The sequence below is a fragment of the Chiloscyllium punctatum genome, chromosome 11, assembly GCF_047496795.1.
Source record: "Chiloscyllium punctatum isolate Juve2018m chromosome 11, sChiPun1.3, whole genome shotgun sequence".
Classification (NCBI taxonomy): Eukaryota; Metazoa; Chordata; class Chondrichthyes; order Orectolobiformes; family Hemiscylliidae; genus Chiloscyllium; species Chiloscyllium punctatum.
In genome coordinates this window covers 32,356,818-32,382,842 of record NC_092749.1, presented here as the reverse complement: position 1 = coordinate 32,382,842, position 26,025 = coordinate 32,356,818, and the positions used below count along the sequence as shown (strand labels likewise).

General features: G+C 41.7%; 1 protein-coding gene across 1 annotated transcript in view; it reads right to left on the bottom strand.

The window, feature by feature from the left end:
- LOC140482871 (ALK tyrosine kinase receptor-like) overlaps positions 1-26,025 on the bottom strand; it is a 1,059,465-nt gene that overhangs the window by 26,962 nt on the left and 1,006,478 nt on the right. Inside the window, exons 24-25 of the mRNA XM_072580591.1 lie at positions 5,550-5,647; positions 1,802-1,894 (exon numbers count right to left, since the gene is read on the bottom strand). Of these exons, the coding sequence (XP_072436692.1) occupies positions 1,802-1,894; positions 5,550-5,647 (191 nt within the window). The remainder of the gene's footprint in view (positions 1-1,801; positions 1,895-5,549; positions 5,648-26,025) is intronic.

Sequence of the window (26,025 nt, the reverse complement as noted above, 5' to 3'; positions counted from 1 at the left end):
CCTAATCACCCCCTATTTGACTTTCAATGAACAGATTCCCTGGATAGACTGTGGCCTATCTGCCTAACTGACTTGGAAAGGCGATTCCAACTGAAGAATGACCATAACCCTCATTGATCTCTGTACAGTTCCATGACTAACTTGCCACTAATTTCTCTCCTGGTTGCACTGGACCTGCAGAACAGGCTGTGGTCCAATTCCCAAACTGCAGTGATATGAACTCCTTACTCTGATCAACTCAACCACTGGAATGAGTATGGCCAAGCCTCAGTCTGCCTTAACCTAAGAACTTCTTGCCTTAGTCTTCAAGAATGGCCACTTAGTTGCAGCACATGTAGTGTCTTTGCCACATGGTTGCCAACAAATGCTATAGGTGTGACACTGATAAAAGCATTAACATATCCACCTCCTTTATTTCCTTTTGGTCTACACTAAAAGGCAAGACATGATAGCAGTGTTTAATACGGTGGTGGGTACTGCAGATGCTGGAGATTAGAGTCAAGGTTAAAGTGGTGCTGGAAAAACACAGCAGGTTAGGCAGCATCTGAGGAGCAGAAAAATTGATGTTTCGGACAAAAGCCTTTCATCAAGAATGCACCAGCTCTTCTCTCTGGCAGCTTGTGCTCTGTCCAAATCCATCAGGAAAACTGCCTTCCTCTCCGCACCGCACCATTAACCATTCATGAATCTGAGAGAACATCTTTCTCATTTGCTGCCAACTTAATCTCAAGTCAATCACAGACCCAAAGAATCACACAGTACAGAAAAGGCCCTTCGGCACGTCATGTCTGCATCAAGGGAAACAATTTAATTTGGTTAGCATGTGTTTTAATGGCTGAACGTGACATGTAGATGCATTACAAAGAGCTTATTGACACTTGTCTTTAATTTGCTATTGACAACCTTCCCAATTTTTATCCACAGCTGAGAAGCTGACACTTCACCTCCCACACAATTAAGTGCCTCATTTCCTGCTCCTGGGAGTATCATTAAATTTATTCCATTGTTCCTTCAGTGACATTTGAAATCAGTTTTGACTACTTTTGTTTTCAAAGTATTTTAGAAAACTCTTACATAAACATATCATGTGATAATCAGCCTCTCCTGTCAGTGGCAGTATTGTTGTGTATCAGTAATGTGTCTCCCAACTTCTCAACTTGTGATGAGAATCCTCTGCTGCAACCAACTCTATTTCCATATTTCTGAGATGAACACATTTTGCTATTTTTAAATACAATGATATATAAAAACAAGAATATAAGACATAATTGTCTGTCTGTGCATCTAGGCCAACTAATTTATTTCTTTCGACACAGCTTTACTTGGAAACTATGGTCAGGCCTGACACCATATGCAATAGCTCAGAAAATTGACTTCCAGAAACTGTTCCTCTCTTAGATTTTTTTAAGTAATCAGAACAATGGCAGCAATATTAACACACAACTTCACTTCCTTTATTTGAAATTGATAGTGGCCTAGTATTGCTGAAGCTCATTTTCCATGATATTCAGATTTTTAAAAACTGACTATTTTTTATTTGTGGAATAAAGAGCAAACAGATTGAACTCTTGCTATCAAAGGTTATTTGTGTACAGTCAACTCTAAAGCTCAAACTGGGTTGTATAGTTTCAATTATTTACTGATTATTAAAAATAATGATAGCAATGCGACCATTATTAACTGCCCTCTGAAATGGCTGAGCAACTCAATCAGTTGTAAGATAATTATGCTGGCCTTACTGGTGAACTTCACAAAGCAGAATAAAGAAAAAAAGTAAAATACTATATTTTTTTAAATTTACCTGTATATATCACGAGCCATTCCAAAATCTCCAATCTTAGCCACTCTTCCCGTACCTTTGAAAGTAAGAAGGCAATTTCTTGCAGCTATATCGCTGTTAACAAAGAGAACAAAGAAAGGTAAATGATCTCTCCCCCAATCATCATACACCTACTCACATCCATTCCAGAACAGCTGACTAATGTTGGAGTAGAGTTCCACTGTCACAACAATTGCCTGCACTGCTAAAATGCATCAAACAAGATTCTTCATACTGAGTGCTGCTAAGTGATCTTTTGAGAGGAATAGGGATAAGCTTGAGCCCACACTCAGCTGATACCCACGAATTCACTTTCAGTAGGGATCACTAGATTCTAATTTATTGCAGGAGTCTTGAATGATATTTTAATTGTTAAAGGATGCTAAGATCAATGATCAAATTGGTATCCTGGTTAAGATCCTCTGGGTCAGTATAGATTAAAATTTAAACATAGATTTGTATATTTAATTATACAGCAGTCAGTGCCTTCATTGTAAATAATTGACAGAGTGAAAATATAAAGTTAATTCACTCACGATTGCTGATACAAAATTACAATGTTGAAGAATTAGACCAAGAATGGAGAGAGGGTTTGAAATCTCAGATTTCTACTTGAAGGCTCAATTAAAATGTCAGCCACAGATTGTCTGAGTATACCTGAGTGAAAGGTGTCAGAGTGGAGCAAATGTAAATTGTATATTAAAGGATAAATGATGTCAGGATCATGCAAAGTCCACCCTATTATTGTCTAACTGGGTATAATATTATAATATTAATCTGACAGATCTGACCTTTGGTCATGCCATTCCTTTGATCTTCAAAATGAATGTCTTGCCACTGTAGTGGTTAATTGGAACTGGACACTTCTCAGCATTTATATTCCTGGAAATATCTCACTTTTCACAACTCTTTACATTACAGCATGTATATATTATGTACTCAAACAAGAAAATAAAAAAATTCGATCAATAAAGTAAGCCAAAGTCAAGAAAGAAAACTGGCTTGGGATCAAATTGTATGGTATCAGTGTATTAGTCAATTTGGGCAGATGCCTGTGTTGTAATGAAATATTTGCATGTTTTCACCTTAGATAGCAAATCAAAATGCACTGTAGGAGGTTGAACTGGAATGTTGCCAAGCTCTATCAGTATGTCTGATTTAGCAAAAATCTCACCTGAGTCAACACTTTAAGTTTCAGTCCAGAATTTAAGCATTTGATCTATGCTGACCTTCCAACAATATAATTGTTGGGATTGCCATTCATGGAGGGATTTACAGCTGAGGCATCACCATGTAATGCCATCTCTCTTCTGGATAACTTGAAGCAATTGGAAGGTTCAAGGATTAAATGTGCATCAAGGACAACTCAAGGAACTGACTCACAGAGAAATGTAGCATCAGGAATTCACCTAAAGAGAGCGGCAATATTAAGGACTGACTCAGGGAGAGAAGCAGATTCAGAGACTCATTCAAGGATAAGAATAACATGAACGCTGGTGCGGCCACACTTGGAATATTGTGTACAGCTCTGGTCACCCCATTACAGGAGGGATGTGGAAGCATTGGAAGAGGAGCAGAGGAGATTTACCAGGATGTTGCCTGGTCTGAAGAGAAGGTCTTATGAGAAAAGGCTGAGAGACTTGGGTCTGTTCTAATTGGAAAGAAGGCTAAGAGGGAATTTGATAGAGACATACAAGATGATCAGTAGATTACGTAGGGTAGACAGTGAAAGACTTTTTCCTAGGATGATGACGTCAGTGTGTATGAGGGGGCATTACTACAAATTGAGGGGTGATAGATTTAAGACAGATGTCAGAGGCAAGTTCTTTACGCAGAGAGTGGTAAGGGCATGGAATGCCCTACCTGCTAATGTAGTCAACTCAGCCACATTAGGGAGATTTAAACAATCCTTAGATAAGCACATGGATGATTTTGGGATAGTGTAGGGGGATGAGCTGAGAATAGTTCACAGGTCGGCGCAACATTGAGGGCCGAAGGGTCTGTCTGCGCTGTATTGTTCTATGTTCTAAGAACTAATTCAGTGAAAGGAGTAGCAAGAAGGAGTCACTGGATGAGGGGAGTAGATTCAGGGATTCATCTGCAAAGGGGGACAGTACTTGGGACTCACTTGGAAAGGGAATTGACTCAGGTGGTCCTTTCCAGAAAGGAGCAGCATCTGGAACACACTGGGGACAGGAGCAGATCACTGACTGTCTTGGGGAGAGGTCTGGTATAATGGATTGTGATGTTAGAAACTTATGAAGGAAGAGGATCAGGTTCTAGGATTCTGTAAGAGATTAAAATCAGCATTCACACGGTGAATGAAGCAACACCGAGGACCCACACAGGATGAGAAACATGACTGGTGGTCTTATAGTAGGAAGTGATAAAGACAAGTTCATGTAAATTAATATTTGAATTGGATAACTGTTTACTGTACAAGAGGATGTGTGATATTTCACTGTTATGGATTTCTCTTTCTGCCTTTACAACCTGTCAACCTCAGGTTTGAAAACATTTTTCTTGCATGCTCTCATCAAAGGGACAAGAATTACAAAAGGATAAAATGCTGTATGATTGCGGCTGCTACAGTTTGATAGTACTTATCCAATTTCTCATCTGCATAAGGCTGTACATGTACTTATGAATTTGGAGCAGGCCCCTTTTGGGAAGAAATGTGTGTAAATTATAGCTTTATGTGTCAACATGCAGAATTAGTTATTCAGAATTGCTTTATCGTTTTTCATGGCATTAGTGGCTTAGCTATCATCTATTACTGATTGCTAATTGCCTAATTAAGAGTCAACCACATTGCTGTGGGTCTGGAGTCACATGTAGGTCAGATAAGGTAAGGATGGCAGATTTCCTTCCCTGAAGGATGTTAGTGAACCAGATTGATTTTTTATTATAATCGACAGTGCTAACACAGTCCCCATTAAGCTGGCTTTATTTTTAAATTCCAGGTTTTTATTGAAATCAAATTTCACCATTTGAGCCAATGTCCCCAGAAAATTAGTTCAGGGTTCTGTATTACCAGTTGAGTGACACTAAAATATGCCTTCCTTTAAACTATTAGAAATGCAAATGTACCTATAGTTCACTGCACGTGAAAGGTACTAGGCTGTCTATTTTTAGTTTTAAGCTTGTTACTATCTGATTTGATTTAGCTTACACACAGCAGAGCTGATGTAAGTTTATCTGCACCATGAACCTCCAAGCAGCCCAAATGACTTTCATGAACTGCTGATGTTACAAATTGACAACAATCCTGCACGGCTTTGGAGATTGACAAATGTTATCAGGAAAATAGACTTTTTCTCAAAGCAACTTTTTCATCAGATTGAGGAAATTTCTAATTTGTTAAAGCTAACTTTTCAGTAATCATTGTTTGTTTCATCCTGTTTTAGCAATAACCAAACCATTGTAAAAATAAACATGTGACTGCAATAATATGAAATAGTGCAACCACATCCACTTATTACATCTATTAAAGAGATTTTCATCTGAACCATCCTTGACTGATTTTATCATGAGGTGAAAGTGGAATGTGGTGAATCCTAATAATTTCTTGTATTTTTGTTTGACCAGCTTAAAGCAGTAGTGCCAATAAATATAAACAATATCATGCCTTGTTTAAAAAAAACACAAATTCAACAATCAAGATCATTAAAAAGGGTGTACAATTTGATATTCTCCAAACATGCCACTTGCTAAGATTGTGCCTACGTACCGGTGGATAAAGTGATTCTCCTCCAGATACTGACAACCGCGAGCAATGTCACGAGCCACATTCAGTAAATCCAACATGCTGAGAGTTGATGGTTGCCCCTGAAATATTGAAAGATCATAAAACATTAATGAACAGTTAGCAAGAATTCTACTGCTGATGAGCTGCTTACCTAAAAGCAGTAGGTCAAATAATTTACATTTATTTTTGTGTCTCCAGCTCAACTATCTTTTATGTAGCTAGTCTTGTGAGGAATTGTTTACCTTCACAAAACTGACAGGAATCCTATAAGGTCACAAGACTCATAATATCCAAGGAGCACACTCATTTCTAGTCATTTTAAGCCACTCCTGATAGAATTGATTGGAGTGTGCCAAAGGGGCTGAGATTTTTGGACCCAATATATTCAATACAGAAACATTTACAGTGTCCAGTTGTGGAGGGTGCTATTCTGACTGCAATAATCCAATACTGAGGAAGAGAAAGGGGGAGCTCCCTCACTGTAAACTGGGCCGTAGTTCCCTGGGGTTGAGAACTAACAGTTTTGGAAATGCTTTTCTGATCAAAAAGTTGCTTCATTCAAATAATAGTTGTTGGAAGGGACTTCCTGCATGATATTTCTTAATGTTCTGGATTTCAGAATGCTAGATGTCAAAAGACTACTCTTGGATAGAATGATTCTGATGCAGTTGTGACTAGATGAAAAGTCAGGATAAGGAAACAGAAATAGTGACCATTTAAATTTTTCTTGCTGATCATTGGGTTCTCAAAAGCCTTTGTGCCAATTGATAAATTATAAATCCCCCCTACCACCTCTTCTGCCAGGACCATTACTGACAACAAGGGGTTCTTCACTGGCAAACTTCCTCTCCAGGATATTTGGAAAAGGAGGATCAACAAAGAGTGTCAGGCTGTGCAAAGAATTGTCTGTATACACCTGCAAACTGATCTTAACAGTGTGCATGGGTAAATGGGGGGTCTCCTCTGTCCAAAGGTAGTATGAGTGGCTGATCTGCTGTCATGAATAACAGATGTGAATTCTTGACGCTTTCCAATAAACAACCAAAACACATTAAAAGCTGCTTCGTGAAAAAAGGCATGCTCGAGTGATCATCAACCAGTGGCTGCACCTGACAGGATGCCATCAACCATATCCATATGGCCTGGCAAACCAAGCTGGCAATGATCACATTAGAGAGTCAAATATACGATTGTGTCATATGTTGAAAGGAAACAGCATAAGGACAGCACATCATTAGTATCACCAGGGTCCTGAATTTAGATAGGCTCTTTAACGTTGAAAAATGTCTCAAGGAAATGCTAAGTGGTGCAATCAGAGTTAACTTGCAAAGCCATGGGAAGAGATAAAAGGTAGGCTGTTCAAAGGCTTCATCAAAGGGGTTTATTTGGTAGGCTTTCCTAATGGAATGTGAGAAGTGGAGAAATAGAGGTGTTTTTTGCGGGGGGGGGGGGGGGGGAATTAAAAATTGATGAATCTTGGTATTGAAGGCACAGTGACCTGTGTTAAGGATGGAGGGAATGTACAACAAGGCAGAATCAGGGCTTCTTTCCGATGTGTTACAATTCTGACATTCTGATGTGGTGCAATAGCATTGCATCGAGGTGCTTTTCCTGTAGCACCTTGTGCAGTACCTTCATTTTACTAACCACCAAACAAGTGATCATATACTTGGCTGCTCTCTTACCTTAAGCCGTGTACATGCATATTCTGCACTTTTTCAAAGGCTAATAGAATTTTTGCCCTGCTACTATTCCTTCTAACAAAATATCACTTGTATTCAACGTTTTATTCCACTTCTCACGTGCACGCTGCAGCTGGCCAAATCTGATTTCAGAAAATTGAATGCAAACAGCACATTTCAATTTGAGCCTGTCGAAAACTCATCATCAACCATTTGGAATTAAACCACATTTGCAGCTGCAAATCTAAACCAAAGAGTTGATATCTGAGGAATTAATCTTCTTTTCCTCAGATCCTGCTAACTTATTTTCTTATCAATATAAATCTCAACCAGATTAGTGTTTATCAAGGCTGTAAGAAAATCCTTAGCAAGACATTTTATTTTGCCTGAGTTCAGTTAAGGTTTTGAGCATCAAAGCTAAATTCGGAGCTCAGCAAAATACAAGCATGAAGTCTATTAGCGCTTCCTAATTTTTTTTTCAATTTCTTCCAATAAATGACAAGAATGTGTATTCACATGTCGTCGGGATATTCTGAGTGTTTCGCAGTCATTTACATTTTTACTTCACATTACTCCAGGAAGAAAATATTGGAGATGCATTTCTATCAAACTTCTCCTGCTTTTTTGTTGTGACTTCAGTAAAAGAGTCTCTAAATTCTGCGAAATGATAAAATACCACTTTTCTGAGCATTCCTCAGTCAATCTACAAGGATAGGCAGATCAGCCATGAATTTTCACCTTTGTAACCTTTAGTGATGTTAGTGGACAGCTTTCTCAAATAGTTAATTTCTTAATAGCGAAGTGGACAGAGAGGAGGCTTTCCTGTCCAACTTAAGGGATTTATCTGCTTGCCACTTGGATTTTTACTTCCAGTCTCAGGCCTGTCTCAGCAGTGTCCATGTCTCTTGATGCTGCCGAGGATTCTTACAGTTGTGTTGTGCCAGGAGTATTGGGGACCTATCCACTGAGTTTAACAGAGCGGACAACACATAGGAAAGCAATGAGAAGGCACTTTGCAAGAAGTTACCACTCCTGGTTTAGCTCTCAACAAATGCAGGCTCCAGACCCCCATTGGGTTAGGATGCTGAGGGTCTCAAAGCCCATAGGAAAATTCTGTCATAAGTTTTGCTTTCCTCCTTGGTATGATATTTGTCAAAAAATAATTCAAGAAAATTGATCAAGTAGGACCTTCCCCTTCTAACGTGAGAATGGTTTGTAATTTAGAGACATAGAGTCATACAGCATAGAAACAGGCCTTTTGGCCCACCATATCTATACTAATCAACAATAACGGAACTACACCAATCCCACCCATCTGCACCTAGTCCACAGCCAACTGTGTCCCAGTGTTTTAAGTTAATAGATTACTGCCAGACATGCGAATACTCCTCAAATCCACTCCTCCCGATGGACTGCGTTAGTTTATTAGGTATTGATAATGGGCATGTTAATTCTGTTGTTCCTTACATCAGTTTTGTCAACTTTCATCAACTGGTTAATATGTTAGCTCGGGGGTGTGCTCGGGTCTGTGGAATTTCAGACCAATGACCAGCCTCTGGTCAGTGCCCCAGCTGTGATCAACAAAATCATTGCAGACCAAAGACTGATTGTTTACATTTTTTAAAGAGCATTCAGTTTCTTAGCTCAATCTGTCTTATGTGAGGTCACTTTTATCTTTCAGCTTTTCCAAGTTGGAGTAGGTGAAAAAGGACCTTAGTAATACTTCCAGAATTGTTTTGACTGTACTGACTACTACATTAATGTATAATGAGTTCTCAAGTCTTCAGACACCAAATTAATATTCATAACTTACTCTTTTTCAATAGCATCATTGAATAGTTCCATGAGTTTTTGCCTATACTTTTCAAATATTTGGCATTTTCACGTGATGGATCATTATTGCACATTTTTCCAAGGACTGTGATTCTTAAATGACAGATGAAAGAAACTGATGAATGAAAAGCTGTTACCAAGTGCGTCAATACAGAATTAGATACTTTGAGATGTATGCTTGTGAAAACTGAAAGACCTGCTTTGGAATGACATCGTTCCCCAATGCATTAAGTCATAATAGAAGATAAGAGGAGCACAAATAATCCTCCTTTCATCTCTGTGCCTCCGTTACATCTGTGTTTTTCAGTCTGTAATCTGGCAGAATTTACCATTCTCCCCCATTTGGTAGCAAGTGAGCCACTTAATTGGCAAAAAGATGGCAGGAGGAGATCCTACCAGTTTCACATGTATGCCCCAATTTGCTTCAGAACAGGAAGGCTTGTGAATAGCCTTGCCACCCTGCTAGTTAATGTCCACTTGAGGGGTTCATCCCACTATCACTGGCATTCAGCAGACAAGCAGAAGACTTAACATTCAGGAAGCCTGATAAACCTTGTTGGGTTCCCAGGAGGTCCCTCATTCAAGGCATTCAGTTCCTGACTGAGGGGCAGACCACTCAGAGTTACCCCACCTGCCTTATTGCTGACACCCTGCTCCCAAGATACCCCTTTCCCTATAACTAACCTGCATCAGAGTCGATCAGGGGATCCTGAGATGTGTATAATACTGGGAGCAGCCACCACCTCCTGATAGCGCTACCAAATAATGAAGAGGAGTCAGCATCTCAGTGGACAGGAGTCATCGAGTCATAAGTCTGCCCTCAGGATCCTTGTTCATGGGGAAGCCTCCTGTTACCCTGATTGCCTAATTGGCACTAATGCTTTGGGCTTTTACAAAAAGAGGTAATATAGGGTTCTACAATCAGCAAGCAAAACCCCTGTGGCCTACATTAAATTCCATCCTATGATTCAAAATCCAGTATGTTATACATTTAAACATCCCATGGTGCTTCACAAGAGTGTTCCAAACAAAATTGACACTGAACTGTAAAAAGAGATGACAGGATAGCTGGCCAAAAACAGAGTTAAGTTTTAAGGAGCATCTTGAAGGAAGGAAGAGTACAAGAAAAGCTGAGACATATGGGAAGAGAATTCTAGAGAGTAGGGCCAAGGCAACTGAAGGCATAGTCACCAAAAGTAGACTGACTAACGTTGTGCAAGAGGCCAGCATTGGAGGAATGGAGAGGACTGGCGAAAAAGCAAAAGGACAGGAAGAGGTCTAGCCACGTATTTGATATTGTGTTTTTGACGAGCAACAGACACCTCAAAGTACAGTACAGCCAATGATTTGTAGTCACTAGTTACATGTAGAAACATGAACAATAATGGTTTTAAAGTTAAGGCATTACTTGACTGAGCACCAATGTGAGTCAGCAAGCATAGGGGTGATGGTGAATAGGACATGGAACAAATTAGGATATGGACAGCAGCGTTTTGGATTGGTTTGAGTTTACAGAGAGTGGGAAATGGGAATTCAGCCAGGCAGAGAGTGGCTGAAGTGGGTTAGAGATTCATGGTGTCAGAGATAGGAGATAGGCAGTCTCTTATCCGATATGGGATCAGAATGTCATCTTAAGGTCAACTAAAACATCAAGGTTGCAAAAAGTTTGATTCTGTCTCAAACACTAGCCAGAGAGAGGGTTGGAATGGATGACGGGGTAAGTGAATTAGTGCAAGGTACTAAAAGCATTGGTTTCAGTCTTTTCAGTATTTGGTTGAAGAATATTTTACCTCATTCAAACTTGGACATTAAAAATCATTGTGAGAAATCAGAGATTCTGGAGGGTCAGGAGATGTGGTGATAAGGTAAAGTTGTTTACTGTCATGTGGAATCTGATATTATCCTTTAGGATGTTGTAGCTGAAGGACAGCATCTAGATTAGAAGTAGGAGGTGACCAACAATGGATCCTTAGAAGATTCCAGAGGTAACATTGCTATGGGGGAATTAAAGACATTGTACATGTACCTGTGACACAAAAAAGTCAACTAATGCAGCTCTTATTGTTTGTGTAAGTGCTTGCTTAGTTCCAGAAACATAAAATTCAAAACTCTGATATAACTGACTGCTCTACTCCTTGGGAAGTCAATAGGTCAGTTACAGTCACATTGTCCTCTTCGCTGTTACAACTATTTCAAACTTCAGCTTTCTTAGAATTGTTTCCATAAATGCTACTTTCTTAGTAAAGCAAAGGTCATTTCAACATGATATATGGTATACTGAAATTTATCCAATTTAGCTCAATGTTCCCTGAGGAAATGGGACTCAAAGTGCCACAGTATGAACCTTTGAAAATAACGAAGAGGATTCAATGTCTTTTTTCATGCTTAATTTGGTGTTTTTAATAGCAGCCATTTCTCTTGTCAATGCCACCTAATGGGCCCATGAACAATGGAGCTTGATGTTTCCAATCTCACTTTGATAGAAGTCCGTCTGGTATCCCATAGAGCATAACAAGGTTTGGTAATGATTCCAGCATTTTGAATCGAGTTGCTTGTTCAATTGTCACACATTGTTCTCACAAAATTTAAAACATTGTTCGCAGTTAGCTGCAAGCATAAGAGCCAGGGGACACAGATTTAAAGTTTTAGACAAGATTGAGGGGGTTAACGTGAGGAGAAAAACTTTTGCACAGCTAACAGCACTGATCAAGAGCTTGCTGACTATGAGGCTGGAGGAACTGGAAACAATTACAAACCGCAAAAGGATTTTGGCTAGGTCCTTGATGGATCTAAACTTGCAGGGGATAGAGTAGGAGAATAGAATTGATTGGATTGCTTTCTGGAGAGTCAACACACACTTGTGGGCTAAATAGCTGCCTTCTATTCTCTAAATGGTTCAATGAGGAGAGTGTTACGCATGCAATGGGGTATTAGCCAGCGTCTGCATAGCCAATTAAATTGCTATGTTGCTTCTTTACCAGAGGGTCAACTGTATCTTGAGCCACTCAGGTACTTAACAGATGAGCACTTGGCCTTCTTCCATGATCACAGAGCTGAAGTTTCACACATTGAGAACCGCTGGCCAATTAGATGCTGGCAACACTTCTGCTCTGCAGCACCATCAGATGGCTATCGGCATCCAGCCCACCCCAACCCCCATTTCTAATGCCAGCTCCCTCATGCAGGCACTGAGTATCTTTGTATCAAGGATCACCCCTCCCCCAAGAGCCCATGGGCAAACACAGCAGGAATTGCTTGTCCTGCTCCCTGTACAGCCAATGCCCTCCAAGCCCTATACTTCAGTAGCTGGGTTAACACCAGCAATGGCAATACAAAGCTCTTAAGTGGGCACTCTTTGTTTACTTGGGTCAGCAATAGGGCAGCAAGGTGGCTCAGTGGTTAGCACTGCTGCCTCACAGCACCAGGGACCCGGGTTCAATTTCAGCCTCGGGTGACTGTCTGTGTGGTGTTTGCACACTCTCCTTGTGTCTGTGTGGGTTTCCTTCGGGTTCTCCAGTTTCCTGTCACAAGTTGTGCAGGTTTGGTGAATCGGCCATGCTAAATTGCCCGTAATGTCCAGGGGATGTGTAGGTTAGGTGCATTAGTTGAAATGTAGAGTAACATGGTCAGGGATATTCTTCGGAAAGTCGATGTGGAGTTGTTGGGCCAAATGGCCTGTTTCCACACTGTAGGGATTCTATGTATTCCATGAATGTCTCCATTGGCAGCAGAATGGAAAGATTGTTCACGTGCTTACCTGCTATGAGTCTAGATCAGAGTGGTGCTGGAAAAGCAAAGCACCCAAGGAGCAGGAAAATTGAAGTTTCGGGCAAAAGCTCTTCATCAGGAAGAGAGGCAGGGTGCCTGCAGAGTGGAGAGATAAATGAGAGGGGGATGGAGGTGGGGAGAAAGTAGCATAGAGTACAATAGGTAAAAGGGGTGGGGTGGAGGTGATAGGTCACCCTGCCTCTATTCCTGGTGAAGGGCTTTTGCCTGAGATGTCGATTTTCCTGCTTCTCGGATGCTGCCTGACCAGCTGTGCTTTTCCGGCACCACTCTAATCTGGACTCTGGTTTCCATCATCTGCAGTCCTTGTTTTTACCTGCTATGAGTTAATTCGGGTGAAAGTGAGAAAGTGGTGTGGTACCAATCCACTCACCCTTCCCTGGTTAAAAGCTCCTGTTGCAACTAAACTCACCACAGGAGAGGGCATAAAATTCTGCTCTGTGAAATTTAAACTGGCATCTTAAAATATCATTTTGTGAAACAGCCACACAAAAAATGTCCTTGTACTTACTAAACTTCATCTGTATTAGAAATTCCTCAAAAATAAATAGGAATGGTCAAAACAGACCAAAACAAAATGCATTTTTTAAGCTGGATGCTCTTAAACAGCAGACAGTGAACAGATTTATTAAACTATATATTGATTTCAAGATTTGATAGAAACCAATTTTTCTGACACAATTGGTTATCTAAAGTTATAAATAAATATTGACTATTCCAATCATTTTTCAATCCTTAAGAAACTTTTAATACAGTGGTAAATCTCACTATCCCCTGCAGATCCAGATATAAAAACTGAATACACAATGAAAGCTTTTTTTTAAATTCAGGAAGAAGACTGCTAGCTTCTCAGATGACCAGTGTTTTTTTTTAACTGTGACAATCTCATTTTCATTACAGTTCTCTGTTTTTACCCCCATTTCCAATGTCATGTGCTCTTACAGTATCCTTCTGGCCTCTGTAAGTTTTCCCCTCACGGCTGGCCATCTGACAACGTTGGAATGTAATTAGAATATTGGTCCATATACAGTTTTAAGTGTCATTGGTTGGCCTCACTTGAAAGCGCAAACAGGGAGACAAGATGAAAGGTAGACCATAAATTATAAGAAAAGGAAGAGGAATAGGCAGTTCGGCCCCTTGAGCCCCTCCACTGTTTGATAGGATATGATGTGACCTTCCTCGCAGCCACTTTTTTATCTTTTCCCCACAACCCCTGATTCCCCTATTGGTCAAGAATCTACCTACCTTAGCCTTCAATGTACTCGAGAACCCTGCCCCATGGCTCTTTGTGGCAAGGAATTCTGAAGACTCACAATCCTCTGAGAGAAGAAATTCCACCTTTCCTCAGTCTTAAAATAATGCCCCTTTATTCTGAGACTTTCCCTCTGGTCAGAGACTCTCCCATCAGTGAAACATTCTTATTTTAAACTCTGGTGAGTAGAGTCCCAACCTGTTTAACCGTTGCTCATAAGACAATCCCTGCAAACCAGGGATCATCCAGTGAATCCTCTTTGATCTGCCTCTAATGAAGTGATATCTTTTCTCAAATAAAGGGACCAAAACTGCTCACAGTCCTCCAGATGTTGTCTCACCAGCACCTTGTCCAATTGCAGTAAGACTTCCCTACTCTTACATTCCAACCCCCTTGAAATAAGGGCCAACACTTCATGATTACCTGCTGCACCTGTGCGCTAGCTTTTTGTGTTTCAGGCACAAGTCACCCAAGCCCCCTCGGGGAATCAAAGTTCTGGAGAAAGGGCATGAAAATAGTCATAAGGAGTATTGAGTCAGGCATGATCCTATTTAGTGGTGGGGCAGGCTCGAGGTGCCAGATGGCCTACTCTTGTTCCTATTTCTTATGGTCTTAAGTACATTTACATTGTAGCTTGCTGCAGTTTTCTCCATTTAAACAATTCTCTGTTATTTTGTTTTCCTTTGCAAAATGAACAACTTCACATGTTCTCACACTACACTCCTTTTGCCAACATTTTTTCCCACTTACTTAACCTATCAATATCTCTCTGTGCCCTCTTGCAAATTGTCTTTCCACCTATTTTTGGGTCATCTGCAAACCTGGCGGCAGTACATTGGCTTTCTTCCTCAAAGTCATGAATATATTGCAAACGGTTGTGGCCTCAGCACTGATCATCCCTGGTTACAGGGCGCCAACCTGAACAAGAACCACTTGCCTCCTGTTGCTGTTTCGAGCCAAAGAGTCAATTCTCCATCCATGCCAATACACTGCCCACAGCCCCATGGGCATTTATTTCTTGCAGGATCAGGAGTCAAATGACAAAGATAGAAATGTCGAAATGATGCAGGGAGTGGATGTGTATAGGAAGGAAAAAGAGGAAAGAGCAAACTAAAGTTGTGGAAAGGGAGAGGGTAGTGTCAGAAAGCAAAGTGATGATGGGAAGGATGAAGACAGGGAAGTGTTAGAAAATGGGTTGGAGAGGCTAAAGAGATGCAGAATGGAATCCTGCTCAAGACACTGCATTGCTACCTGAGAAATTCCTGTTTCAGTAAAGAGAGGGTTAGCAGGGGTGGAGCAGGGGAGTTGACACTGCAGAAGTCCCTGGGGTGGAAGAGGATGTAGCGGCACAGATTCCCAACACCAGCGTAGAAAGAAGCACTAAACAAAGGGAATTCAAAGGCAGCAGGACCTGCCTTGTCAAGAAGGTTATGGAGGGTAATCTGTAAAAGCAGACCCATTGGAGTAGAAAGTGATCAACAGCGATATATGTGTAAGTATGCAGTGTTTATCGGAATTTAAGTCAGTAGGGGATCGAGTGAGTCCCGAACCAGAGGACACAGTTTAAAAATAAGGGGTAGGCCATTTAGAACAGACCATGACCCCACCCCCCCCATCACCAAACCATCATCTCCCAGACCATACAGAACCTCATCACCTCAGGAGATCTCCCACCCACAGCTTCCAACCTCATAGTCCGGGAACCCCGCACTGCCCGGTTCTACCTCCTTCCCAAGATCCACAAGCCTGACCACCCTGGTCGACCCATTGTCTCAACATGCTCCTGCCCCACTGAACTCATCTCTACCTACCTCGACAATGTCCTATCCCCCCTAGTCCAGGAACTCCCCACATACGTTCGAGACACCACCCACGCCCTCCACCTCCTCCAAGACTTCCGTTTCCCCGGTCCCCAACACGTCATCTTCACCATGGATATCCAATCCCTCTACACCTCCATCCACCATGACCAGGGCCTCCAAGCCCTCCGTTTCTTCCTCTCCCGACGTCCCCAACAGTACCCTTCCAACGAGACTCTCATTCGTTTGGCCAAACTGGTTCTCACCCTTAACAATTTCTCCTTCGAATCCTCCCACTTCCTCCAGACCAAAGGGGTAGCCTTGGGCACCCGTATGGGCCCCAGCTATGCCTGTCTCTTTGTTGGCTATGTAGAACAGTCGAACTTCCATAATTACACCTGCACCAATCCCCACCTCTTCTACCACTACATTGATGACTACATTGGCACCACCTCGTGCTCCCACGAGGAGGTTGAGCAATTCATCAACTTCACCAACACATTCCACCCTGACCTTAAATTTACCTGGACCATCTCTGACACCTCCCTCCCCTTCCTGGACCTCTCCATCTCCATTAATGATGACTGACTTGACACTGTCATTTTTTATAAACCCACCGACTCCCACAGCTACCTGGATTACACCTCTTCCCACCCTACCTCTTGCAAAAATGCCATCCCGTATTCCCAATTCCTTTGCCTCTGCTGTATCTGCTCCCAGGAGGACCAGTTCCACACACCAGATGGCCTCCTTCTTTAGAGACCGCAATTTCCCTTCCCACATGGTTAAAGATGCCCTCCAACGCATCTCGTCCACATCCCGCATCTCCGCCCTCAGACCCCACCCCACCAACCGTAACAAGGACAGAACGCCCCTGGTGCTCACCTTCCACCCTACCAACCTTCGCATAAATCAAATCATCTGCTGACATTACCGCCACCTCCAAAAAGACCACACCACCAGGGATATATATCCCTCCCTACCCCTTTCCACCTTCCGCAAAGACCGTTCCCTCCGTGACTACCTGGTCAGGTCCACACCCCCCTACAACCCACCCTCCCATCCTGACACCTTCCCATGCCACCGCAGGAATTGCAAAACCTGCGCACACACCTCCTCCCTCACCCCCATCCAAGGCCCTAAAAAGAAGCCTTCCACATCCATCAAAGTTTTACCTGCACATCCACCAATATCATTTATTGTATCCGTTGCTCCCGATGCGGTCTCCTCTGCATTGGGGAGACTGGATGCCTCCTAGCAGAGAGCTTTAGGGAACATCTCCGGGACACCCGCACAAATCAACCACACCACCCTGTGGCCTAACATTTCAACTCCCACTCCCACTCTGCCGAGGACATGGAGGTCCTGGGCCTCCTTCACCGCTGCTCCCTCACCACCAGAAGCCTGGAGGAAGAACACCTCATCTTCCGCCTCGGAACACTTCAACCCCAGGGCATCAATGTGGACTTCAACAGTTTCCTCATTTCCCCTTCCCCCACCTCCAAACTTCCAGCTCAGCACTGTCCCCATGGTTTGTCCTACCTACCTATCTTCTTTTCCACCTATCCACTCCTTGACCTATCACCTTCACCCTCTTCCTTGACCTATCACCTTCATCCCCTCCCCCACTCTATGCTACTTTCTTCCCACCCCCGCCCTCCTCTAGCTTATCTCTCCCCCCTCAGGCTCTCTGCCTTTATTCCTGATGAAGGGCTTTTGCACAAAACGTCGATTTTACTGCTCCTAGGATGCTGCCTGAACTGCTGTGCTCTTCCAGCACCACTAATCCAGAACCTGGTTTCCAGCATCTGCAGTCATTGTTTTTACCTTGAGGAGAAACTTCTTCACCCAGAGAGTGGTGGGTGTATGGAATACTCTGCCCCAGAAGGCTGTGGAGGCCAAGTCTCTGGATATTTTCAAGAAAGAGTTGGATAGAGCTCTAATGGATAGTGGAATCAAGGGTTATGGGGATAAGGCAGGAACAGGATACTGATTGAAGATGATCAGCCATGATCATAATGAATGGTGGTGTTGGATCAAAGGGCAGAATGGCCTACTCCTGCATCTATTGTCTATTGAGTGGCTAGCCTCATAATAGAGGTACAGGTAGGTCTGGGCAAGGGATAAATGCTCAATGCTTTTCTGCTCAATGTGTGGGAGCAGTTTTGATTTGATCCGTGGAGTCCATGACTTAACAACTCACTGGGTGATAGTGGTAAGTTGTGCACACGGGGGATTGCTGCGGTTGGGGAATGGGTGGAATTTGGCATTGATTCCTGCCAGGGAGGCTATTGCTTTGCTGTCAATTCCACAGAGGCAGCAATCTTACCAGAGCTGATCTTAGGACTTCTCTCGAAGTTGTTTGCTTGCTACTTCCCTTACTTGTTGCCAATTAATCTTCCATAAAGTTTTGTGGTTCATACTTTTCTATTTTGTTTTGTTGGGAGTGGTATGGGTGCGAGAGTGGGGTGGGGGCTTCTCCAACTGTTGGCGGAGATGATGAGGGTTGGAGTCTTGCTCGGTTGGAATGGTACAGGGAAACTTGTTTAACACATGGACAGGCATTGGAAAACTTGCTTGCAGGTGAAAATCAGGTTCAAAGCATGATAACTAAGATGGACTGTTTTCAATGCCCTTTCTACCTTCACTTGGCGATTGATGCTTATAAATTGTTTCTGACCTTTTTTGACTTCTTTTCTCTTCTACATTACTGAACAGTGATCTGCTTGATGATGCTTGTTCTGATGCCTGACTGCCATCCTATTTTTTCAGTCCTACATTGATCTTGATTACAGATTACCATGTGAACATTGGATTATCTCTCCACTCAGTAATCAGATTTTCGTCAGAATTTCAATGTCATACTTTCAAGGATGTTGGAAAAGAGATGGGCAGATATTTGTGCTGCTTCATTTGAGCACCTGATATGTCCTCGAGTTTTGTGTTCTGAACAGTCGCTCTGCTCTCTTATTTTTCTTGCTGCTAAAGCACTGTCAGCTCTATGAATGGCAACATATCAGTCTTTGCCTAATATATGTTTCTCTTGGAATCTCACTTAAACCCTTTCATCTTGTTTGCTCCATGTTTGAATCCTCTTCCTAAAACATACTGATATTGCTAACGTTGAGTATTTTTGATACTGAAATGTGATTTCTACAACTCAATTGAATGTACTTTAAATTTCTGATGTTTCCACATTGATAGAAGGAGATGAAATGTCAAATATCACAAATAAAGCTAAGAGTAAACCATATAGCCTACATTAGCCTATCAGTGCTCTTTATTTCTCTCATCCATTCTTAAGTTTAGGAGAGATTTTTCTGCAGTTTGACTTGGCACGATTTCTCTTGACTGAATCTCGGGCACACAGATATTTACAGCATTGTGTTCACAGACCCATTGTGTCCATGCCAGTCAACTTCTGACTGCACTAATCCAATTTTCCAGCCCTTGACCCATATCGCTGGAAGCAAGGGCAATGCAAGTGAATATCTAAAATCTACTTAAATGTTATGAGCATCTCTCACTCAATCACCCTTTCAGGCAGAGATCACTGGTCTACCACTCTCTGCTTGAAATCAAGTTCTTTTTAACTCTCCTTTAACCCTCTTGCCTTGAAACAATGCCTCCTGGTTACTGATGACTGTACCAATAGAAACAGTACTTTCCTATATGCTCTATTTATGCCCATCATAATCTTACACAGTTTATATCAGGACCCCTCTCAGCTTTGCTGCTCCAAAGACCATAACCCCAGTCCATCCAATCATCCCTCAGAGCTGAGACCCTCCAGTCCAGAGTGCACCCTGATAAATCTCCTCTGCACCCTCTCCAGTTCAAACACATATTCCTACAACATGTTGATTCATAACTGCGTGCTATACTCCAGTTGTGGCTTAATAAGCATTTCTTATAGTTCCAGCATACTCTCGTGGTTCTTGTATTCTAAGACTAATCAAAGCAAATATTCCATATGCCTTCTTAAACCCCTTACCTACCTGCCTGACTACTATAAGGGATATGTGGACATGCACACTAAGATCCCTCTGATCTTCAGTGCTTCCCCCAGGTTCTATCATTCATAGTATAATCCTTTGCCTTATTAGTTCTCCTTTAGTGCATTACCTCACACTTTTCCACTCAATCATCTCTACATTGTAAGGCCGTTTTGTCCAATATTGAGTATTAGATGAGTTGAAATTTCTTCCTACTAAATTCTGTATGTGATGATACTATGGCTTTGAGAAGTATATTTTGTCCTTTTTTTTTGAAGAGGCTTTCAGCCATGGGGGGAGCTGTCTCCTCCAAGCCAATAAAGGAAACAGCCTGGGAGGCCGTGGGTTTTTCTTTAAATTGGAACAAGAGAAGCAGCATGAATGGGTGGAGTCAGGCTCACACAGAACCAGGGTTTTAGTTTAGCTTTCAGTAGTTGCTAGGGTCTTGAAAATGGATGTGTAAACTGTTTTTCCTCTCTCTAATAAAGGTAAAAGCTGGAGTTCTCTGCTGCCAGAATCACATGTGAAACAATGTTTTACTGAATTTGCCTTTGCCAAGAGTGTGTTTATGGGATATTATTACATTGGAACAGTTTGCTGTTTAGAAGTTAAATCATCTGTTATTTTTTATTATTAGTTTTCCAATAATGTTAACTAATTCCAATTCTTCTTTCTCTTGTTTGTATTTTAACTTTTTGGTAAGAATAAAGTGTGTTTTGCTTAAAACTGATTAGTGTAGCTATCAAATAACATCTGGAACACAGCACCTTAAACTTGTCCTGAAACATGGAAAAGTTAGGGTCTAGGCTACCTCCTTGATATATTTGAAAGGGATTTGGTCTGGTCCATAATAAAGTTTCTTCACAAGTTTTGTTCTCTAACTACTGACTCCACCCTGATACTTGGCAACTTCCTGTTGCTGAATCAGACCTTTTATAACCTTGGTATCATATTTGTTCTCAAGGTAAGCCTCCCACTATATATCTGCACTTTCAATAAAAATATCCAATTCTTTACGACCTCTGTAAAATTGCCCAACACTGTTCAAGTTTCAAGTCATCTGCTTATCAGCTGCTGAAGTCCTTGTTAATATGTTTGTTATCTTTGAATTTTAATACTTTGATGCACTTCTGATCTTAACCATTCTACTTTTTGTAAACATGAAGCCATCCAAAACTCGGCTGCCCAAGTAGTATCTCATACCTAGCCAACACTGAGGGGTGATGGGTGAATCATCGAATTCCAAAACTGTTGAAAGCTCCTGATTTAATGTTTTCACCATCAGCACATCTGACTTCAGTTGCCCCAGTCCTAAGCTCTGAAATTCCCTCCTTACATTTCTCTGCCTTGCTACCTCTCTTTCCTCTTTTGATATGCTGAAGCCAAATGTAGCTTAGTTTTAAAATGCACTTATCAACACACCAATGAAGCTCTCCTTGACATTTTACATTGTTAAGACATTGTTTGGAGAAGTGAATTTGTACATGGTGTACTAAGTGGCCTGCCAGTGTCATGTGGTCTCTATATCTGCAGTGTACTGCTTTTAAGTTAAAGTAATAACCATTGAACACATTACTTGAAACATGATGCCAGAAGTGTGAAGCTGAGGTCAAGTGAATGTTCAAAGTTGCAAGACAGCAAGCTGCTGTAAAACAAAAACTGTGAAGATGAGTTAAAATCAAAGTCTGCAACCTTGGATTACAGGATGAGTCAGAATGGCTATGTGTTTTCCATTCCCTGCTGCCATGTAAATAGAATGCGACATGAGACAGAGAATTAGAATTTGCTACAGACTCAGTAGAAACACTGTAAAATAGCTACAGAATTCATTGAAAGAACTGAGCAAATATAAGTAGCAACCCTGGTATTAGTGCCAGGGAAAGAGTGCCACGGCTGTATTGTAGCATATGCCTCAGCTGCAGAGCACTGAACCCAGGAGAGATTCTGAAGGCATTAAAAATACATTTTAAATCCTCCACTAATGTTACTTTGAACACTATGTGTTCAACATCAAAGTAGAAGGAGAAAGAGAGACTACTAAACAGAATGTGATAGCACTCACCTCGAGGTAAATTCCATGAGTTTAGACAACTTAAACCTGATGTAATCAGAAATAAGATTGTGTTAGGCTTAAGAGAGCCCACTGTGAGAATATGTCACATATATTGAGAGACATTCCAGACCAAGAGAGAACAAAATATTGGAAGAAAAGAAGAAATATTTGCAGATGGGCCATCAGAAAGATCAAGGCCACAGGATACCATGTATGTTTTGAGAAGAAAATCATGCAAAAGAAAGCATGTCCAGCATGTAAAAACAATGTTCCAACTGCAAGTGACTAAATGACTTTTCAGACAAGTATTTAGCTAGAAAGAAGTGATGCAGATCTACAAAGATGGCTGCCTGGAGAGATGTCACCTGATAATGCCTTGGGACACACAGCAGCATCAGGTCTAAAAGTGATAAATAATTTGTGCTTGTTAGAATGATGACAAAAGAAGGAGAACATTGAGTGAATATGAAGTGTCACACTGACCTCAGTGCAACATCGTGAGTCAGAAAGTCTGGCAGCATCTGTGGAGAGAAATCAGAGTTAACGTTTAGGGTCAAGTGAACAAGTTACCTCTGATTTCTCTTCACAGATGCTGCCAGACTTGAACTTTTCCAGCAAATTTTGTTTTTGTTTCTGATTTACAGTATCTGCAGTTCCTTTGGTTTTTATCATGAGTTTGAAGTTGTTCAAAGTCATAACTCAAAGGTTAAGCCCTTGAAGATAAGACTGAATGTAAGTGATGAAACTATGTTCATCCCAGGAGGTTAAATGAGGTTAAGAGCCCAAAGCAATGGGGAGAATGAAGATTTAGAGCTCTAAAGAAAAAGCACTCATCTCAGCTGAAGCAAGTCCAAAGCCTATAACCTACCAAGTTCTATCAAAGATTTGTATCAGTTCCCTGGCCATTGATTACTAAACATTTTTACAGGTGTTGGAGACTTCTAAGTGAATATCACCTCCAAATAAATGACAGTGTGAAACCAACTTAGCACCTGCTGAAAAGACTTTCAATTGTCCTAAAGTCCAACCTGAAAAACAAGGTAGAAGATCCAGAAAATGCAATCAAAAAGTTACACCTCCAATAAACTGGATTATCAGCATAGTAGCAATGAAATAAGCTGGGAGGCTGAGAATATGTGTCGTAAAAACAGCATATTTACATTTAAATTAATTTTGATGGTGGATTGAATTGGGAAAAATAGTTTTATATCAAAGGACTGAGCAAGGAATTTTGTGAAGGCAGTTCTGCTAGAATGCATGTTTCTTCAATGCAAATTAGCTTTAATGCAATTGAAGAATTTAGACAGTTTTTTGTAGAATGTGAACTTTCCCTTATCTGTATTGGCTATAAAGCGATTCTGGCCCCATGAGTTTAAATGGTGCGGCTATTACTTGATTTTCTTATAAATTGAGATTGTACGAGAACGGAGCTATCGCATTATATTCGAACTGACCGAACATTTAAAAAACAAGTTACCAACATTCATTGTAAAGTCGTATTAACGTCATTGCTTTGCACACAATCATGGGCAATATGACCAGAGCCAGCTTAGCCCAGAGTGTGCATACAAAGTGAGATTTGGCCAGGAACAAGGAGCTGATTGGTTTGTGGAATTGTGACCAGTTGTGGGTGGCAAAGGTCACCAGCCTGACCAAAACTCATTGGCTCTTGGAAAGCTGAGCAGCTTGAGGTTGTGAGTGATACAATGAAAAGTTTCAGACCTCTGGAAGGGGAGATGGTCTCTCTCTCTCTCTCTCCACCCCCCCCCCCCCTCTCTCTCCAGTACAAATATCTGAAGTCTGAAGAAAACCTATCCCCTAGTTGCTGTAAGATGTGGCCTATAACCAGTAACCAAGAGATTTTGCAATTAGTGCACTAATCACCAGTACCTCCTACAAAGAAGTGAAAAACAAACAACAAAAGAGGCTAAAGAACAGAACGTCTGGCAAGCAAAAGGATCATTTCAACTAACCCTATGGATTGGTACTACTGAACTGTGGTTCTCCAGTTTTATTCCCTCCACCTTTAAAGCCAATGGTTTTGCATTTCCCTGTATATGTGTATAAGGAATTTAGAAGAGGGTTAGAGTTTTAACCACCTGATCATTCATAGCTGTTCACTTGTGATTAGAATTTACTTATTTCTAATAAATATTAATTCTTGTTACACTATCTTTTTTTGTTAACCTGAGTCTATCATATATGTAAAATAGGGACTTTGATAAAACATTTAAATTTTGTGATGGCTCCAGGGATAATGGGGCTTGATTTCCAGCATGTTACCCCAGTGAGGCATGACAGCATAAATCCACAGGAACTCAACAGAACTTTGAAGCGATCTCATTACCCCATGCCAGTCACTGGAGAAGTCTTGCTGAGCAAGTCTTTACTATCCTTGATTTAAAGGATAGTTACTGGCAAGTGAAGCTGAATGAACATCGTGTTTAAAAATGATACCTTCAGGTTGAATGAACAGGAGCGAGTGATGGAATGGGGCATTACAAACTAACAGGGCTCTTGATATGGCCAGTGTCAAGCCTTAGGAATGCTGGAGATGGGGAAAAGAAGTCAAAATAGTCAGAATGGAAGCATCACAACATCTCAGATTTTAGGGAGACATGACAATACTCCCTATTCAATGAGTTATCAATCCACAAGCTGCCATCTCATTAACAGCAGAATTATGTTTGCTGTTCCAATCTTTGATCATCATCTGTTCTTTTGTCCTCCACAGGTCAGTTGCCAAGGGATGGAAGTTAAAGCTCAGATTACAAGTGGCCAAGAATTGAGAGAAGAAAGAGACCTCAGTGTCTGCATCATTGCATCTCACTGGCACACCCATCACCACTATGGACACTCACACTTCAATGGGTCTTTGCACAGTGTTAGAGATGGTGGCAAAGGGGGAAGCACACTACATTTCAAAGCTGGAGGATTCAGGGAAGGCTGTGTTAGCTTTGGTTAGCCCCGATCCAAAGACGGAGAGGTGCAGTTCTGTTCAGCACAAAGCCTTAGGAGTCATGAAACAGGCACCTCCATCAGGACAGACAGTGTAAGATTTATGCCACATGTCAGAATCACTCAAAGCTACCCAGTTTCAGATTGAGAAAGAAGGAGTCCATTTAACTCATGTGCTCCGCCATTTCTCAGGGCTTTGAGAGCAGGGGCTCCGCCATTGAGTGAGCAGTCAATCACTTGAACAACCATGACTAGGAATGAATGCAGACACAGCACACTGAAATGCAAAGGATGCATGGCAGGCAGAACCAGTGAGTAGTACAAATGATATAATGAAGCCTAGAGTTGATGCCAACTGTCCCTCATCCCCCTCCAAAAATCAAGAGTCACAAATGAGCTGAGAGGGCATCAGAAGGTGACAAGGTAGTGGGGGCTAACCCTGACAGGGGAATTCCCTTGTCACCATCCCTCCCACATTGGCTGCACTGGAGGATGGTGATACATCTGTGGAATCAAACCTGGGACAGAAGCTGCCCGCCAACACTATCAGCGCCTTAACCTTTGGAGATGCCCCCAAACCCTTTGCACCTCCATGCCAAGGCTGGCATGGGCACGCTGTTCCAAGAGTTTCTAGTTAGCAGTGTGCCTCCAACTCATCCTCTTCCACAAGGGGTAAACCTTGTAAGAGTGGCTGTGAGCAAAGGCCAGTGCATCAGTAACGTGAGTCACTTAGCTGTTTTGGATATAACTAATAGTTAAATAATAAGCTACATAGCACTGGGAAAGTTCTTGCTTTGAGGCTTTCTCTGTCTTTCTCTTTTGGTGAATCTCTGAAGGATTGGAAGTGAGGGTTGGCAGAATGGTGGAGTGCAGCTTGTGAAGCTTGTGTCAGATGCAAACTGTGCAGCCATTCCCCACACCACACCCCCCCCCCCCCCCCCCCCCCTCCTTGTTCTCATCCCTTTGCCATGGTTGCCTCTATTCTGGCAGATGCTGTTCTTCATTGCCATTTGGACCAAAAGCTTGATAACATTTCCAGTTATGCCCTTCCTTCATTGTGTTCTAAAGATGAGGGTGTATTGTACCTTTAAGAGAGTTAA